General features: G+C 49.8%; 3 protein-coding genes and 1 long non-coding RNA gene across 4 annotated transcripts; 2 read left to right on the forward strand and 2 right to left on the reverse strand.

Moving 5' to 3' along the window:
- Positions 1-467: 467 nt before the first annotated feature.
- On the reverse strand, positions 468-8,624 carry fbxo42 (F-box protein 42). The gene is made up of 10 exons (XM_086169062.1): positions 8,453-8,624; positions 7,252-7,528; positions 7,016-7,132; positions 5,552-5,686; positions 4,380-4,533; positions 4,196-4,306; positions 2,608-2,704; positions 2,465-2,521; positions 2,275-2,391; positions 468-2,117 (listed from the first exon to the last, which is right to left on the reverse strand). The coding sequence occupies exons 2-10, from the start codon at positions 7,523-7,525 to the stop codon at positions 1,035-1,037; spliced, it is 2,145 nt and encodes a 714-aa protein (XP_086025188.1). The 5' UTR covers positions 7,526-7,528; positions 8,453-8,624; the 3' UTR covers positions 468-1,034.
- A 2,724-nt stretch (positions 8,625-11,348) lies between these two features.
- On the forward strand, positions 11,349-14,664 carry LOC147221944 (SUZ RNA-binding domain-containing-like). The gene is made up of 4 exons (XM_086168728.1): positions 11,349-12,062; positions 12,674-12,723; positions 12,798-13,061; positions 13,133-14,664. Exons 1-4 carry the CDS (start codon positions 12,012-12,014, stop codon positions 13,242-13,244), a joined length of 477 nt encoding a protein of 158 aa, XP_086024854.1. The 5' UTR covers positions 11,349-12,011; the 3' UTR covers positions 13,245-14,664.
- A 68-nt stretch (positions 14,665-14,732) lies between these two features.
- On the reverse strand, positions 14,733-19,042 carry LOC147221945 (uncharacterized). The gene is made up of 3 exons (XR_015107800.1): positions 18,934-19,042; positions 15,540-15,722; positions 14,733-15,062 (listed from the first exon to the last, which is right to left on the reverse strand). It is a non-coding gene; the product is annotated as an uncharacterized LOC147221945 (long non-coding RNA).
- necap2 (NECAP endocytosis associated 2) lies at positions 15,400-19,091 on the forward strand. Its single transcript, XM_086168726.1, has 8 exons — positions 15,400-15,826; positions 17,062-17,162; positions 17,230-17,334; positions 18,262-18,343; positions 18,423-18,531; positions 18,602-18,710; positions 18,784-18,868; positions 18,941-19,091. Exons 1-8 carry the CDS (start codon positions 15,732-15,734, stop codon positions 18,978-18,980), a joined length of 726 nt encoding a protein of 241 aa, XP_086024852.1. The 5' UTR covers positions 15,400-15,731; the 3' UTR covers positions 18,981-19,091.
- Positions 19,092-19,526: the final 435 nt, after the last annotated feature.

Raw genomic sequence — 19,526 nt, forward strand, 5'->3', positions numbered from 1 at the left:
GTGGGTTTTATTTAATCCGTCGCGTCGCAGGAAGTTTGAAAAGCCCCGTGATTTGTAATTCCTTATTTTGGCCACACGGGGGCGCTGTTGCATCACTTTTCCGCAGTCGCGCCTCCACGGGGCTAAAAACACAGAAATCATGAAAGGTGATAAATACTAATTTGACTAAATGGGAAAGAAATTGGAGCTGAACAGCTTTAAAAAAAAACATGGGATTTTTAAGGAAGCAGATGTTTCACTCCAAATCTCCTGCACGGCCTCATCTGGGGTTTGTGGCTCATTTCTAATCGACGGCCTTGGAACGCCGTCCAGATCTTCTCTGCAGGAACCGTCCGACTCCCTGCCAAGGAACATCCCCCCCGTCACACACCTGCGCCGGGGAAGGTGGTGGCGAAGAGGAAAAAATGACGGCGGTCGTTCTCAAGATGGGTTTCTGAGGACCAGCGGAGAAGATCTGGAGACGCTGACAGGGGAGACAGGGAGGCCTTTATTGTTCCACTATGGTTATAGTACAGTGCCACTTCTCACCCACCAATGGTCCCCAACAGTCAACTTTAACCGCTCCCGTGTGCAGGCACACACGCACACACACACACACACACACTCCAGCTGCACCAATTCACACACACACACACACACACACACACACGCGCGCTAAATTCAATGTAAACATTGCCGCCTTGAGGAGAGATCCCCCCGAGCAGGTCGTCTTCTGGGAGTTCGGGAGGGGATGACACGGAATCACAGGAAGGCCGGGGTCGGGAGGGTCGACACAACTTCCTGTTTTGTCATCACCTACACACACACACACACTCACGCACACACAAGCAGGCAGGCTGTCACTTCAAAGTGTAGGTACACGGTGTCGTTCTGAATGTTTGTTGGAGGGGGTGAAAGGTCGAGTTCTGAGGAGGAACATCTAACAATGGTTCTGTTCTTTCCCGGTGATCCTTCCTAGAAGAAAAAGGCCTTGTGTGTCGATTTCCCTTGTGTGATTACAGCGCGTCCGTCTTCCCGCCCCGCCCGGGGCTGCATTACCTCTTCGCGCGGACGAAATACAAGGCGTTTGTTTTGGGGTAGTACTTAACATTCTGTTTTTTGTCCATGAGTCCTCCGAAGATGATCAGCTCGCCCCTCCCCTGCACCACCGTGTGCAGGCTGGTCTCGGGCGGCCCCGTCACGGCCGGCGGCGTGCCGTTCCCGTAGACCCTCCAGGACACGGCGCCGGCCGATTTGGCCCGCGACACGTCCAGGACGTACATCTGCATGGGCTTGCAGTTGAGCGACTGGTACAGAGGCTTCCCTACATTCAGGCTCTGCGGGGGGTGGTGGCCGAGGCGCCGCGCGATGGGAGGGATGGCGTGTCCGTCGCCCCCGGAGGCCTGCGGGGGGCTGGAGGAGGACGACGGCGGGGTCCCCGGGGGGCCCGCCGCCCCCCCGCCGGGAGAGGCTCCTTGCGTCTGGAGCGAGGGCGAGGACGACGAAGACGGCAGGGCGGCGGAGGATTTGTTTTTCACCGCCTCCAGCCCTCGGCGCAAGGCGGCGGGGGAGACGGCCCCCGGGGGGGTGCGCGGGGTCACCGAGGGGGGCGTGTGCAGGCCGTTGGTGCTGGGCATCTCCGGGTGGTGGTGGTGGTGATGATGGTGGTGGTGGTGGTGGTGGTGCGCGGCAGACGGAGGAGACTCCCAGCCGTAGTCTGTGGAGGCGGCGGCGTGGGGCCGGAGCGGAGGGGACGCGGCCTGAGCCGGGCTGGTCCGAGGCGAAGGGGAGGAGCCGTTCAGTAACGGCGGCAGGGGCGGCAGCGGCGGGCTGTCGGGGCCCTGCGAGGGCGAGGGCTGCTGCGAGGAGGAGGGGCTGGCGTCCCGGGCGCCTCCCCTCGCCGAGGGCCGCGGTCTCAGCGTGCCCCACCGGCCGTTGACGCACGGGGCCTCCTCCACGGCGCCCAGGACGACGCCGGCGGCCCCGCTCCGAACCGGGGACTGCGAGCGCAGGGACGGCGGCTCGGGGCCCAGGGGGGCCGGCGTGGCACTTATGGGGGACGGCCGGGAGTTAAGACTCGGGCTGAGCGGCGCGCGGCCGGACGGGGCCTGGGAGAAGACCACCACGCACTGGCCCACCTAGAGGGGGGAGAGGGGGAGACCTCAGAACCTGGAAGGTGATTCGGACCAAACGCCAGACGGAACGTCAACACGTCTATTTTATACAGTTTTATATTCGTATTGTCCAGGACTACAGATGGAAATTCGCCATCGGACGGCGAGGGCGCAAACTCACTCTGCAAGCCGGGTGACACCAGAGCTCCGGGGCTCCGTGGTCCTCGTTCTCCACCTGCAGCTGCTGCCACCTCCAGGGCGGGGCGTCCATGTGGAGCAGCCAGGCGTCCTTCAGGAGCTTCAAGCAAGGAGACAAGAGAGCGTCAGACGGCGGCCGCCGCTCCTGAGGTGCGACGACGTCTTCAACCTACGGCGTTGGGGCCTCCGCAGCCTCCCAGGATGAGCACCGTCTGCTCGTCGATCACGATCTGAAAGGACGAACCGGACGGGGGTTTCAGGAAACGGGGAAACGGCTCAAAGCGGCTCAGCTTACGGGCGCGGGAGGCGCAACTACCTGAGACTGGCCTCCTCGCGGGTGCGGGGACGGGCCCGATATGGGCGGCTTGGACCAGGACCACTGCTCCAGATCCAGGACCCACACCTCGTTGCTCCTGTTCAGAAGCAACAAAACACAGCGGCGTGAGGAGGATAGTCAGGGATTTCAGGTGTTACGGCTCTGGGTTCTGCTAAAGCAATAAAGATGAAAGCGGAGTCTTGTGTTTCTCTTCTTCCTGCCAATGGGATGTCGAGTGTGGTTTGTTTTTAAGCCCGCAAAACAATCCACGAAGTTCAAAAGAAAACAGTTTCAGCCCCCTGACAAACACACACACACACACACACACACACAGTTGACAGGGGTTGTAAAAACCAACACCTGCAACAGAGGCACGATGGAATTAACAACAACCTGTGACATCTGCAAGCTTGTGTTGCAATGCTACGGCTTCCTGAGAGCTCAGGGGAGAACAGGTTCAGATGATGTGTGTGCGTGTGTGTGTGTGTGTGTGTGTTTGTCTCTCAAAAACAAAACCAAAGCCGGTTTTGTTTTAAAGTGAACTGAATTATCAGTATTTTTAATGCCTGGGCGTCCACAGAGGTGAGGATCTGAAAACCACGCGGACGGTCAGGAAGGTTCAAGACTCTTCATACTTTCTGAGGAGGTTAGGAATGTCTCCAAGAATCCTCGGTGAATTCTCCAGCTGTGTTGTCGAGAGCATCCTAACCGTCTGCACGGTACGGCAGCTCCACGCTTTTGGTGACGACTGCAGAGAAGATCACCAGAACCGCTCCTCAGGAGAGCATCCAGGAGAGCCGCCTCCATCACCGGCCGTACCCTCCATCCAACCCTCCGACCGAAGCAACGAGACGTCTCTCCAGACAGATCTGGTTCTACCAAACTGCCGCCTGAACAGCTGCCATGTTCTACCTCCGCGCCTTCAGAGGCAGCGGCTGATGGTCCACCTCTCTGCACTTTCCATCCAGCACGGCTGGATTCAACCTCGCCTGCACCTTGTTCCTTCTGTTTACGTGATTCTTCCGTCTGGCTGCGACAATTTGCTTGTTAGTTGTTCACTGTGGCCGGCAAGATAAGAATGTCACCGTGCAGGCTCGCTCCAGTTTTACTTTATACCTCTGGTTCTGGGGCCGATCCGCTATCGATCACCTGCAGAGACGTCCGACCATTCAGCCTCTCATTCACACCGACTGACAGTTTGTCGTCTTCACCGAGTTATTTGGACGGCGTGGATGCAGAACCCAGGCAGGAGAACCAGGGAGACTCACAGAAAGAACCCAGTTTGAATCCGACGGACGGCTCAGGCGGTACCGCCGTGCCGCCTCGCGCGGTTTTACCAGCTTCTAAAAGTGGACGCTATTTAGTTGAGGTGTTGGCGAGGACGCTGCGGCGCCGTGAAGAGGATTCACCAAGACTGACCATTGGCGCGCGGGTGACGAGTGAATCGCGGTTACAAAACAGACCGGTGGCCTTCCTGGGACATCCTGTCGATGCCTTCTAATTTCAGCACCACAGCAGGAGATGGTCGTATGAAAGTGCAGATGTCCCTTCAGAGTTTCCAAACCCCGGACTGTCCGCGCGTACGTACATCTGCCGTGCTCCCAGGGACCCGCCGAACACCACCATGGTGTTTCCAATCACAGACGAGGAGTGGCCCGCCATTGGCGGCGGCCCGTGTGTCGTTACGATACAGTTCCACCTGGAAAAGCAAACGTAAAAGTTAGGTTCGCGTCGCCCGTCGGCCAAATCCCTGTCGGGGCGACGCCTCTCACCAGTTCTTTGACGGGGAGTAGGTGTGGATCTCGTCGAAGAAACGCTCCGGCTGATGCAGCGGGTAGGGGCTGGGGCGGGTCCACCCGCCAAACAGCACCAGCAGGTCCTTGTGCATCACCAGAGTCGCTCCAGCTTTGGGGGATGGATAAGACCCTGTGAGGAGGAGGGGGAGGAGGGAAAATACGTGACTGGATGGTTTCCGGAGCCGCGGCGGCTACAGGGGAGCATTAAACACATTTAAAGGAGCCGACGCTGTTCACTCCAAGCTGGTCTTGTCCTTTCCGGAATGAAGCTGGTGTGACATTTCAGTGGCAAAACATCCCGGTTCACACTTGCGGAAAAGGGGAAGCGCGGCAGTGATGTCGACCGGTGAAGTCAGATGTCGTCGGAGGAGGCGAGGGGATGAATCATTTGCTTGAGGAACAGGATTTCAACACCGCCATTAAAAAATGTGACAGTTTATATTCTGCATTTTGGAGACTCCCTTGGACTCCATATTCAAACGGTCCTGAAAGCGGCTCTTTAAAAACCGTAATGAAGAGGGCAGATCCTCTGTCGCTTCTTCACAAATGAGCAAAGTGGCTGTTATTAATCAAGCAGGGCGGGCCTGGCGGTCCGGCTTCGGTATTTGGGCGGCAGACCCGATCCATCACGCCAGATGAAGAACCGTTTCCACTAAATGATGGGCTTTCATCAATAGGAGTATGAGAGGAGATAACGATTGAGAAGTCGGAGAGAATTTTAAATCAGACCAAAGATTGTGACGGGCAGTTGATATCATAATAATCCAACACCACAAGCCGAAAACGAGATTTCTACTTTGACATTCAATACGTGTAATATCTCCCTCAGGTGTGGAATACTAGGTTTCTCTTACTTTTGGACGGCAACATGTTTACACCTCCTTGTAAAGCACTGGAATGAGCGTCGCCACAATAATCTCCCGGGCAGCTTTCTGGGCGTGACGCATAAATTCTCAAACCTCAGAGTTCAAATGTGGAATTCCAGCCTGCGTTTCTCAAGCTACAAAGTCGTGTTGCGGGCCAAAGAAGGGCAAACACGCCCGTCAAGGTGTTGCGAACACACACCCTCCCGATACTGCGGTCACACGTCTAAACGGATGTTGCCAAAGAGCTCTGGTTCGCCCCGCAGGCTTGCGGCGACCTCGTACCTGAGGCTAAAGGGCGGATCCACTCCTTGCTGTTGAGGTCCAGTCTCCACAGGTCATTGAAGGCAGCGTTGCAGCTACTCTGAGTGCAACCCCCGAACACATACATGGACTGGTTTGAGTCGTAGTAACATGCACCTGAAACGCAAAAATGGATAAAATTCCTCAACCACATGACAGCAGACAGAGACAGAAAAACAGGAACAGCAGAAGCTCAAGCACACACACACACACACACACACACACAGTCTGTCTGTGTGTGTCTGTGTGTGTGTGTGCGCGCAGGTACTTTGTGAGAGAGAAAATGACAAATAACATTATGCGCAAAGGGGACGCTTCAAAATGTACAGCTGATGAATGGATGGCTGGCATCAACGTGCCCCTCCGATGACTCCGCAATTTTAATGTCTGTCTGTTGGGGCCGAACAGTAAGTGTCTGGATCGACTCTGAACAAGGACAGAGAACGTCTGATCGGCTGCGAATCAGAAATGTTGACTTTCGCTTGGATGGGTCTCAGCCTCGGCTCGGGTCCAGAAACACAGGCCGTGCACACTCACGCCACGAATCTTCAACACGACGTCCCAGACAGACCACCAGCTTCCATTTGTCACAAAATGCAGAGAACATACCCTCCTATCAGTGAGCGTGGAGGGGGAGGTCAAGTCTCTGAGATGCCACACAACACCAGGGAGCTCTTACGTAAGGACACTGGCCCGGACCCACTGACATTCTTGATGACCTGACTCAAAGGTCTTGTGTAACCTAGTTTCCAAAAACGGAATGCAGTGATGTTTTCGCCCTCACAGACTCAAAATATGCTGAAACTGTGAGCGATTGATTCTATTCACAGTCAACGGTATTCAGTTAAAAACCCTTAATAGGCCATGAATGTCACTCTGTCCCCCTACACAAACAGTGCTAACCCAGATCCTGTTCTCCTAGAGGGATGCAATGGCCCCGTATGTCTTTAGAAAACACCCTTTGGTGCAGAACGTTACCCGAAAAGAACCACAGGGTCCAAATCCAGAACCTCAAATGGCTCTCCTGTGGAGAGCATAAACGGGGACATGAAAATAAATCAAGGGATATTAATAACAGCAGTCTGCAAGGGCTTCCAGTTTAACACTTTGTTACCATCCAACCTGAGACGGCTCTCTGTCCCCACTCAGAACGGGACTGAATCACTGCTAAAGTTCAGATGTAAAGTGCAAAGGCTGCAGTCCTTCTTCTTCTTCTTCTTTCGACATTTCCTGTCAGGGGTCGCCACAGCGAGTCAACTTTCTCCATCTAACCCTATTCTCTGTATCTTCCTCTCTCACACCAACTGCCTTCATATCCTCTCTCACTACGTCCATAAATCTGCTCTTTGGTCTGCCTCGAGACCTAAAGTGCAAAGGCTGCAGTCCGACACTAAATAACAGGGATCTACTTTGGACACGGGTTGTGGCAAAAAAGCAGATACTGACTGTGTGAAAAGCGCTGGGTGATCGGTGTCCCGGGGTAGGGATACGTCCGACTTTCCCACTGGATGTTTCCCTCTTGGACAGCTCTCAAGAACCCATGGTAGCACTGATAAGCCACACCTAGTTAAAAGAAAAACATTAACCTTTGAAAGAATCAGCCAGAACGCTGCATGGTCACGGTGGACCCAGGCAACCATTCTGGGTCGAGGTACAGAAGATGTCGAAAAGGAGAGTCATACCTTTAATCAGGCGATACCACTGCTTACACACAAGCGCGGCCGTTTTGTGTTCCTGATAAGGTGACAGGAAGGACAGGATGTATTCGAGAACCTCCTCTGGCAGCTCCACCATTGTTCTCCCTCCTGCTTTGGCACAAGTGTCCATGTTGCCCTCCTGTCGGCAGGACCCCGTCTTTCCCTCCGTGTCCTCGGCTATCCCGTCGGGCTCTCTGCCTTCCTCTTCCGTATCCATGGCAACAAAGCATCCATCATCACTGTCAGCTAAACGCGACATTGTCTGTGGAGACACGGGATGAATGAATGGTCCTTGTGTGTTTACACTGCATGGTGCACACAAACAATACATTCACAACGGTTTTAATCCAAAATGTTAAGATCCCTGGCTCTTAGCTTTGATGGAGGATGAAGCTAGGAGCTGAATGGAAGGCACAGGAGCCCAACCATGGAGGCCACACAAGAAAAATAAAGGTGTATCCGGTTCGAAACTCGGCAGAACCCTCTCTTCTGTCCGTGGCTTCTGGCTGTGGGGTGATATTTGTCACATCTGTGACAACCCGATAGTGCCTTAACACACACACACACACACACACACACACACACACACACACACACACACACACACACACACACGCTACACCCAACGGCTCATGAGTAATTGAATGTATGGATGCTAATGCTAGTTAGCTTGTCCCCTGCCAGTCTGCTCCGGCTGGCAGTTGGTTCTACAGGCACGTCAGCTGGCATCGAATGTTCCAGAGTCCAAAAGAGAACATATATGATGACGAATCATGGTTGGAAGAAACTGACGTGCTAATAATGGCTAGCCAAGTTGTCGTGATCTTCTGAACTAACGTTGATGATGGAACTAGCTTGACGGCGGACCTAGCTTAACGGTGGACCTAGCTTAACGGTGGACCTAGCTAACGGTGGACAGCGGCGGATTACACGTCTTTTTCTCTCCGGCGACCGACAAATAACAATGAAAAGCTGCACCCCGGCCCGAGGCGTGACACGATACCCCCTCCCCACCCTTTGACGAGATATCCCCGGCAGCCCTAACGTGGCTAACGCACCCGTTAGTTAACACCCCCCCGCTCCGTACCTGGTCGGCTGCTGCTAATCTAGACTAACGTTAGCTTCCGCAGGACCCGGGCGCAGCGGCTAGCCCATCCCGACGCACATACATCGCCGCCAAACGCACCGTTGTCTCGGACGCGGTGTTCCGTGTGTGGCTCTCTTTTTCTCTCTCTCTCCTCCTCTGGTTATCAGCTCCGGCGGTCCCTCCGCAGCCTCCAAACAGTCGCCATCTTCCGCGCTATGAAGCGGCGTCCTCCGCGGCGCAGCGACACCCCGGCGGCCGCTGAGCGAGCCCGAGATGTGACGTCATCACCCCCCCCCGCCCCTACCCGTCGCGGGAGCGCGCATCTGCAGAAAGTCACATAAAATATTGAAGATAATATTTGTACATTTTTGTGAACACAACATCGAAACATGTATTTGTTTCTCATGCGAAAAAGCACAGGGCTTTTGGGCTAAAACTCAAAAATGGGGATAAAGACAAAGTTCCATCGTCACCAGTTACCTTCTCAAGAGATAATATAATATTTGGTTTACCTGTAAACCATAAAAGAGATTAACCATGTGTCAGTGTTATTTTAGGCCTGGCCGAGTTCTTCATTCACAAAAACCGAATGCATAAGTGTTCCCCCAAATTAACGTTATTTATAAACGATTTTGAATTATATAACAAAAATCCTCAACAATTCTGATAAAGATCCAAAAATCGAAAAATACAGTTTGTTGTCTGAGATTCCTTGTGAACCACCAAGTTAAATACATATTATATTCCCCATGCAAGTTTTTTTATTTTTTTTTATTTTATTTATCTATTTATTTATTTTCTTTTACTTTCTTTGTCATCGAGCATTAAACATGTCTCACAAACCTTTAATCCTATTAACTTGAACAGTTAAGTGATTACATACAGAACGAATGTCCTTTGCTTCCTCATCCCCGGTTGATTCATTGACGTTCGATTCTACCTCGCCATGTTTATTTATACACATGTATATCTATTTATACTATTTATGTGCACTTCCTGACCTTGATGGGAGGCTAAAAAGCTTGTGCATTATATTTCAAAGGGACCCTAATGCGTTTTACATTGAAAATAAAGCACCCGGTCTCACCGAAATGCAAACACAGGCAGGTTTTTTTGGGTAGGGGGTGCTTGCAGAAAATCAGTTGCATCTCAAGCTCCACGCCCCCCTGCAGGGACCAGGGAGACTTTTATTGTGCAGGGTAACCCATTTCTTGACTTTGTAAATAACCATGCACACTTTACTTTTCCCAGCCTGTGCTTCCACCTGCAACAAACAGTTGACCTTTTGCAACACCTACACCATGGAGGAGCAGTTGGGGTAGCGGCATCAATGTTGTGAACATGTAAACATCAAGGGCAAAGTTTAAAAACAATATTAAATGAAACTAAAAAGAAAAAAAGAGAATAACGTATATTTTTGCGTTTTAGTCAGGGAAACACCCGTGTGATGGTAAGACGTCTGTTTCATATGCAATACCTGTCGTTGGCCATAGCCACGCCACATAAGCCTCCAATATAACAAACTGTTCCCGGTGATTCCAGGTAAAAAAGAAAAGAACCAGAATTCATTGCACCCCAAACCACACCCACATAATTCCCAGAAACCCCCAAATCACACAGAAAACAAGCAACAACGTGAACCCCAACGTTTGTGACTCTCCGCAATATAAATAAATTACTTAACAAATTGTGCAAATTGTCTGTACCAAATCGTTCTGCATTTATATAATAAATATAAAGGAAAGGGTCATTATATTCTCGATGAAGGCGTTATAGAACGTGGTTAAGATTGTGCTGCTAACCTCAATGAGCTCACATGCATTTACTCTATTTGCATTGTATCTGCATTGCCTCAGACAATGAACATTACATTTATTTCTATAGGATGTAAAAGTAGTCAAAATAAATTACATCAACAACAGCACGGTGTCATTTCCGTTTCTTTTTCCTTTAACAACAGCACGGCGGATAACAATTGCCTTTTTTGTGCTCACTATCCCGGTATTTTCCACAATTTACAAATGCCATGGTGTTTATGTCATCATAATTACATTCTCCATGTGTTGACACTCTCTCTATTAATACAAATTTTTGAATCTATTATGAATATGATTATTATCATTTTATTTACTTATTACTGATTTATTTATTTATTTTCTTATTAATTCTGAATTGCTTGTTTATTTATTTTTTTTCTTATTTTGTGTTAAAAAATAAAAATAAAGACATTTAAGCAGGTTTGATTTTTTTTTTACAAAGCTTTTCTTGTGGAAAACCTGATGCCTCATCCAGACTCCAGCGGCCACCACGTAATTTGAGTTTGAGACCCCTGGTTTAGATGTTTGGAGGCTGGAGGCTTAGAGGTAGACCAGATAGGAGGTTTATGGATGGAGGGAAGGGTGACAGGAAATTAGATAGTATGAGGAAGGAGGATGCAGAGGAGAGGGCCAGAGAAGGGAGCAGCACGAAGGAAAAGAAGAAACATTACTGTAATGTTATTAAATAATCTGTGTTTTCACAGATTATCGTGGATATGTTCATGATTTTTTTTTTTTGTAATAATAAAGAAAGTTCAGGTAGAATGATTAGATTCCTCTTTTTCCACAATTCCACAATCTCACTATGTCCTAACTGCTGTCTCTCCTTGTTTGTCCCAGTCTGCACACATACTGCCTATTTTTGTTATTTATTTTACTCACTGGTATTCATTTTTATTACTGTGTTTATATTGTTGTTTACTTGTCACGAATTTCGTTGTCAGTTGTTGTTGTCGTCATTGTCTCGCTATATCCTGTCTTCTTCCTTTCTATTTATATTTAGACTCATATTTATATTCATATTTATTTACTTTCTTTTCTCTTGTAACTATTACGCTGCAGTGATAAATGAATTTCACCTTTGGGGATCAATAAAGTTTATCTTATTTTCTATTGTTTTTAATCCTCTTTGCCCTCCGGTCCGATAGATGGCGCTACAAGCAAACCTGACGCGAACGCCAACCGCCAATAAAAAGCCAGAAGAAGATTAGCGTGAACGCAGCATAACATTTCCGTGAATTTAATGGCTAGATCGGCAGACAACTCCACAAAAAGAGCAGACTACAATATTGGGCAACTCTAACTATTTGAAAATCGGAGAAAAACAACCCATCGACAGTTTACCCGGCAGGCTGCACATTTGTTTCGGTCTCGGGGGCTAGCTTGACGTTAGCTAATGCTAAGAGCTAATCGAAACCTTATTTTTGTTTATTTGTTTGTTTGTGTACGGTTGCTAAAGTAAAAGACGAGTGGCCTTGTTAGGATTGCGTCCGGGATCGCCGCGGGCAGTTTACTCGACGGTGCGTGGGGCCACACGCGTGTTCCGTGGATTTACGGTTGTCGCCGTGACGCTGAAGTTAAAGTCGCAGGCAGCGCAAGGGGGAGAGAGCCGCCTTCGGTGGACGGAGCCCGAGGCTAGCAAGCTAACACGTTGCTAGCAGGCTAGCAAGCTAACACAACGCCTCGCTTCTCTGCCCTCCCCGCCCCACGATTATCGGTTAAATTTAGTTTCTTCGGGGGTGAGTGACCCCAGCCAACGTCCTCCCCACCGTGTCCCCCCGGGTGGATGGCAAATAACCGTTTGATCCCGTGGAGATAACCGGTCAGCAGTTGTGCTCAACATGGAGGACGAGGAGGTTGCCGAGAGCTGGGAAGAAGCAGCCGACAGCGGGGTAAGGGATCATCCCGAGGATTCCCTGCACCGCCCGGCGTAGCTGGTGCTTTATTTGAGTTTTTCCTTTCCTCTTTTCCTCCCTTCAGTCAAGCACTTGTTCGCTTAGCTCACCGGGAAGCCACCTGGCTCCCGGCCGGGTCCTGCAGGCCCCGCTGCCTGGGACTCATCACAGCCTGAACACCGCTTTTCTCGCGTTTAACGTCAAATGACCACTCGTGTGTTGAAACTAAATCAACATTTTGAAACAAATCAGTATTTTAAATTTCTTTTAGACGTCGTGATATATGGTAAGCCATCGATGTAAGCCCCGCCCATTGCGGAAATGACAGGTCGCGCTGAGAGAGGTGATTGCGATGATACTGCTGCAGCACACTGTTGCATCGTTTACAGGCTTTTCATTCTTTCAAACAGCAGATCAAAACTCAACCAAAGGGATCTGGAAATGTGTATATAGTGTGTAACTGACCCGCAAAACAATGCTTAAAAACTAGATTAAAGTGAGAAGTGTGTGATTCAAGTGAGGGATTTCACAATGTGTTTGTGAAGGTGTCATAATGTGTGGTGTTAAGTGTTTTTTTTTTTTGTCCTCTCTGTGTATTTTCTCCTCAGGAGATAGAGAGAAGATTGGAGGCAAAACTGAAAATAAACCAGGAGGCCAAGTATGCAAAATGTGAAATCCACTTGCGTTGTCCGTGTGGAGGAATACATGCATATTTTTATCCCTCTTGTGCAGAAAATCCAGTTTGGGCAGTTCACCTATGCGCACTGCCATTGTGATCCAGGATGACTCGCTCCCTGCGGCGCCGCCGCCACAGATTCGGATTTTAAAGCGCCCTACGAATAACGGCACCGCGGGGCACCAGGCGTCCTCGTCCCGCCCCGTGCAGCAGATGAAATCTTTGGCGCAGCGGGAGGCAGAGTACGCAGAGGCTCGGAGGAGGATTTTGGGCAGCGCCTCTTCGGACGACACCCCTCAGGACAGTCCGAGCCAGGAGAGGTAGGACGACCGCGACCGCCGCGTGCGTTCAGGAAAAATGTCAATAAAATGCTCCGTTCTCATTCCGCCAGGCCGGCCCGTATGAGTGCGCAGCAGCCCTCGGAGCAAGCTCGTCCAAACAATCACGTGATCCGCCAGCCCACCGGGCCCGACGGCACCTCAGGGTTCAAGCTCTGCAGATAAAAGTGGAACCGCCCGCCGCCGAGGACCGGCTCCTGCCACTGACTGCTAACGGGGGTTGTTCTTTGCATGGTGTGACGAGCAGAGTGGCGTGACGATGCACGCCGGGGACCACGATGAACTCCACCCTCGCTCTGCTCAGCTTACTGGCATGACCTTCGCCCTCTCGCCTCGTCTTCTCCCTCTGTGGAACGGTCCGGGGGGGGGGCGGCGGGGATCGGCCAAACCCCTCGCGTCCCACACTGTGTCCAGGCCTCGGCCTCACCTCCCTACTCACTGTGATACTTTGCTAAACCACCAGGTGCCCTATAATTCTTACTTTTTCCGGCTGGCCGAGTGCCGGGGCATCAGGTGTCTGTCAGTCCCTCCAGGGGGAATAACGAGAGCTCATTAATCCGCTGCGAAAACGAACGAGCTGGCCGTTTCTTCGCGAAGGGGACGGGCGGTGGAAAGCGGACCCGGTAATGGCCGCGGTGTCCACCGGGGGCGGGGGCGGCGGCTTCACTGCGAACTCTGAAGGCCTGACGTGACCGAGTGTTTTTTTTTTTTGGGGGGGGGGCGAGATGACTAGATTTCACTCGGACACAGCAATGTACTCCGATCAGTGCTTTTTAAAAATGTCCATAAGAAGGAGCGAGGCCGAAGCCAGCGCTCCCCGACCCCCCCGAGCCTGCAGCCGCCCCTCTCTCTGGCACTGACTATTAAATCAGAGCCTGGCAGGCGCACAGCCTGTGGCCAAAGATACAGCAGAAGGACAGTGTCTTTAAATCCAAATTCAAGCAATAACAAATCAATCCCTCCCTGTTGTGTGTTTTTCTTTTTTTTTCTTTTTTTTTCTTGTTGCCTGAATCTGTTGTGTTTTTTTTCGTGTGTGTGCATTTTTATTTTTCAGTCTGAGGCGTGTTTAAGCCAGGGAAAGGAGTAGATGACTAGACACTCTATTAGTGTAGCCTGCGTCCGCAACAAACGGTCTTGTCACATTAAATTTTTACGCCCGGATCGTGTTCACGGCCTGAAAATCCGTATTGAGGTCACGTGCATTCTTGTCTGGCTTAGCGGCGCTGAGCTGGAACTCCAGCCAGGCTGCGGCCCGTCTCTCCATCAGCTGCGAGATTTAGGGTCAGAATTTGTAATGTACTTTTGAACCGGTTATTGGTAAATTATTACAGAGAGGAATTTGGGCCCGGGCCCAGCGCGGAGGATCGGATTTCTACTTGAAAACTGCTACGGAAAAATAGTTCAACTGGAAAAGGAAACTCTTTGATTCCAGTTTTTCGCGGGGTTTGTCAAACGCTCGTCCAGAATGCAGACCAACTCCGCTCTGGTTCACCGAATGTTTCTCCCGCGGGGATTTTTCTCACTGCAGGATTTTAAACATTATCTTTGTTTGCAACTGTCGGAAATAAAAGTTTGCAGGCCGTGATGGATCAGCGCAGCATTCTTTCAATGGATTCCTAAACAGTTCCTCTTGATTTAATGCAATTGGGAAAATATGACGTAATCCGTGGAATAAACGTGGCATAACGAAAGGAAAGGTTTTTTGTGTGTGTGGACCGAAGAGAACTCGTTCCAAATTACTTTCCCCGATTAAAATTTTTAGCGCATTTTACTCAAGATGGAACAGGTAACGAGTTAGAACCAGGCAATGTGAGCAGAAGAAAAAAAAAAAATAGTGCTACTTCCACAGTAATAATTTGTTAGAAATGTCTCATTTCTATAATTCAGTCTTGCAAATTTGCAATGAGTTATTAGAGCGTCTACCTCACAGCAAGAAGGTCACTGGTTCGATTCCCATGGGGTTCCTCACACAATCCAAAAAATCTGAAAACAAACAGGAGGTTAATTCGGGACCATCGATTTATCCAGATTATTTGTTGCTATTAAATCTGTGAATGAGAGGTGAATTAATCGTCTCTATATTGACGTATGAATGTTCTTATGTCTCAATATGAGGTGACTGGGAAAGTAAACGATGATGAGGGTGAATGCCTGTCGAAATCTTCTTGCCTCGGCAACTGGCCTTGACTTTCTTGGAGACGTTTCACGCCCCACTTCTGAGAACTGAAGAAATTCAAGTCCAGTTGCCAAAACGAGATGATTTTGACAAGAATTCACCGTGACCTTGATGACCCGAGAACCTCCACAGACATGAGGGTGGGTGGTGATATGTCCACAGCGGTGGTTCATACGTACAGTATCGATTCACATGTGTATAACGACGGAGTCGGCGTCCTAACTGCATGATTTGCAATGCAAATGGAGCAATTCTAGTGGATTGATGCACCAGTAAAACATTACCTGTGTCTTGAATTTGAAGTTCTGCTCCGCCTGCAGAGGGGTTGCAGTTCACCTCCCGGCCGCTAGGTGGCGCTGTTCGGGGAAAGGCGCCGTGAGTCGCCCGGGCTTCGCGCTCCTGTCCCGCTTCAGCCGCAGACGAAGGTGTCCATTGGAAGTCGGAAGTGGGGTCCCCAGAAAGTGTCACTTGACAAAATGGCAGAAGACAGCAGCTACGAGTCGATGCTTTGCGTGAAACCCGAGGTTCACGTTTACCGAATCCCGCCGCGGGCGTCCAACCGCGGATACCGGTGAGAGGAGCGGCCGCGGCCGGCGGAGTTAGCCGCGGGATACTAGCTGCACGGGGTGTGATTCCATAATCGGACGAATCAACTTTTCTATCCAGGAGAGAAGTTTTCCATAAAAAAACGTTGCATGTGAAAACACGCGTGGACTCTACAACCCGATCGAACCGTCAGCACGGTGGGTTAAATAAAGCCAGGGGAAAAAAATGCGCACCTTCTGGTAACCCGATCTTAAAAATCGATATGTGGAAACATGATATCGCCGCAACTACGGTACCTTGTGTTCCTTGGAAACCGGAAAGTACGAGTCCGACCCCTGAATTAATCCGATCGTCGCTTTTTGGCTCCCAGGCTTTTTTGCTGCGTGTGGTCTAGAATGACACGCAGCGAAATCCACGCGTGGAAATAATCACGGTCACCCGGAGTTGCCTCTGTCCGATAATAGGCGCTCTCGCCCAAGTTCCCCATGCTAGCTTTGAAAGTAGCTTCAAGTGCAGCAGCTGCAAGTGGTTGGGACTCCTAGTCTGGACTCTTATTTTTGACTTTTTATCATCTAAAATTCACTTTTAAGAGTCGTGCAAGGCGAGTGACTCAATATTCATATTGCAGTAAGTGACACTTAATATAAGAAGTAGCTGTGGGGGAATTACAGTGACGTCTTTACTTGGATGTGTCCTGTCTCTAAATGTCTTACTTAACATTTTCCTCCTCTTTCAGTTCATTTTTTCCTCTGTGATCACAAAATGGCTGGGTTATTTGAAGTGCATTTAAAAACAAAAAGGGGGTTTCAATCAGACAAGAAGTCCCGTCTCCGCAGAATTGTTTTGTTTGTTTGCTCGTCCTGCAAATCCCTGGATTTCTCAGCGCGTTTTTAAAAAGATCCACATTAGTCAGGTTTGCCGTATTTTCCACAGGTGACAGCAAAACACAGTTTTGTAGTTTGTACAATCGTAGGGTTTCTTTCCTTCGGCTGCCGGACGGAGACGGCGAACATCGGCGACTTGACGATTTCACTTCCTCCGGCCGAAAAAGAAGCGACCGCAAATTTCCTGCTTTTCAATGGGGAACCCGTACAAACAGCAGCATCAGCTCGCTTTTCTTTGTTTTTGACACACGTTCGGTATCTAATTCACGCCGCCGAAGCCCATCTCGAGCAATTCTGGGGGATTCGGTGTCTCTCCAAAGAGCAGCCGCGGAGCCGCCTTCTTCTTTTATTATGTTAATATCCTTTTTCTTTCCAGCGCCGTCGACTGGAAACTGGATGAGCCGGCGTGGAGCGGCAGGATGAAAATCACAGCCAAAGGCAAGATGGCCTTCATCAAGTTAGAAGACAAAAACTCAGGTAAACAACCTCGCCAGACGCCCCGACGTGCACGGAGGCCCGGAAGATAACGCCCGTGTCTTTGCAGGGGAGCTGTTTGCGCAAGCGCCGGTGGAGCAGTATCCCGGCTGCGCCGTGGAAGCCGTCACGGATTCCAGCCGCTATTTTGTGATCCGGATAGAAGACGGGAACGGTAAGGACGACCTTTGACCTCCAGGTGGTCATTCGGTGGTTTCGGGACAGCCTTTGAGCCTCTACGGGTGTTTTATTCACCGTTTTGTTTTGTTTTATCCTGAAAAATGACGGAATTCTCGGAAAGTTTCTTTGCAAAGGCCCAGTGGGGAGACAGAAGAAGAAAAATACATGGAGATTTACTTAAAATATTGATTTATCACGACAGGTGAAGCGAGAATATTTATATAGTAATGAATAATATATATATCTCACATAAACTCACATTTTTTTTAATGATATTGACTCTCCAAAGGGGCTGTCACCGTTTTGATTTTTTTAAATTATTTTTTTGTGTGTTACTTTTATCAGCTACGGTGATGTTTACATTACTTTTTCTTTTTAAACCAAACATAAATAATATTGCCTTTAAAGTAACTATGGATAAAAATATCTCTCTATTTTTTTTAATGTATATATACAGGAAATCTGTTTAGCCAGGGGAATCACAAAACTATACGTATATGGAACATAACGAGTATAACTAAAATAAACTGCTCAAAAAGATAAAGGGAACGTTAAAATAACACATCCTAGATGTGAATGAATGAAAATTCTTATTCGATATTTTGTTCTTTACATGTGCTGACAACAAAATCACACAAAAATGATCAACGAAAATTAAATTTATGACCCCATAGAGGTGACGTTCAAAATGAAAGCGTAAAAATACACTCCGGCTTTCACATAAATGTCCTTAAAATGAGCGTTGCTTCCAGAGTGGACATCGGATTGGTTTGGATTATTGTTGAAGTTGTTTTTTTTTTTTTTTTTTTTTATAAAATACACCGAAATACGGTGCGACATTAAACGGGTCCGTGGCGCAAATAAAAAATCCGAGGCCGTCGATTTCTATCAAGCGTTTCCCTTTTCCCTCCGACGGCTGCAGGCCGACACGCCTTCATCGGCCTGGGTTTCGCCGACCGCGGGGATTCCTTCGACTTCAACGTGGCCCTGCAGGACCACTTCAAGTGAGTTCGAGCTCGCGGGCCGGAAAAAAACGACTCTTTCCTTGCAAATGAGATGGATCTAAACGGTGCTTCCGGAAAGGTGGGTCAAGCAAGAAGGCGAACTGGCCAAACAGGAAGCGGCCCAGAGCGCCGCCCCCAAACTGGACCTGAGCTTCAAGGAAGGCCAGACCATCAAGATCAGCATCGGGGTGAGCGCGGGAAAAGGCGAGCGAGACCGGGAGGGAGGAAAGTCCCGATTGATTGGGTTTTGTGTCGCAGAATATCAAGAAGAAGGAGTCGGCCGGCGCTAAACCGCGAACCGCGGGCGGGGGTTTGCTCCCGCCGCCGCCGCCGGGAGTGAAAGCAGTCCAGCCGAGCGGCGCCCCAGGTGAGGACCGCCACGGGGACGCGGCGCCGATCCAACATCTCGCCGGTTTTCTCACCGCTTTTCCCAAACGCAGCCCCGCTTTTGGACCTGGGCTCCCCGATCCCCGACGCCCAGCCCAACCCGGACGCCTGGGGGGATTTCACGTCGGCCAGCTCCAGGTGAGCATCTCGCCCTCACATCCAATTAATTCTTATTTTTTAATTTTAATTTCCCCATTTCTTACCTCCCAGCAAAGACGCCGCCAAGTCAGGATGGGTGCAGTTTAGCTGAGCCTCCGAGCGAGACGCCGCCGCCGCCGCCGCCGCTGCACACACTCAGGTTCCACACATTCCACGGGACGTCGAGACGAGGAAACGTCGCAACATCTCACACACACACACCTATGAAGTAGAAGACTGGATGTAAACATCAATTTTTTTTTTTTTTTTTTTAAATCCCAAGGCGTGATCCACCTCCATCCCCACATCCTGCACGTCATGTCTTTTTAAAACCCGTGCCTTTTTACCAAAATCTTAAAAAAGATAGCTCGTGTTCTCCAAGTGCCTTTTTCTGCAGGAGGAGGGAAAAAAAAATGTTAAAATGTAAAACGTCTTTGTAAATAAACGATATATTTCATTTGCCTCCTCTCTCTTTTACCTTCGTGGAGAAGACACGAGTGTCCGTGGGAGGGGAGGTGAGATGTTTGGGAGGGAGATGACGTGCGTTCAGAGCGCCACCTTCTGGACAAACACGCACGGAGATTTGAAAAACAACAAAAAGGGACTTTCTCAGATTTTCCAAAAAAAAGCATTTGGATCCACGGAGCGGCAAATCCAC

The sequence above is a fragment of the Fistularia commersonii genome, chromosome 21, assembly GCF_037954325.1.
Source record: "Fistularia commersonii isolate RoL2024-O1a breed Wild chromosome 21, RoL_Fcom_v1.0, whole genome shotgun sequence".
Classification (NCBI taxonomy): domain Eukaryota; kingdom Metazoa; phylum Chordata; class Actinopteri; order Syngnathiformes; family Fistulariidae; genus Fistularia; species Fistularia commersonii.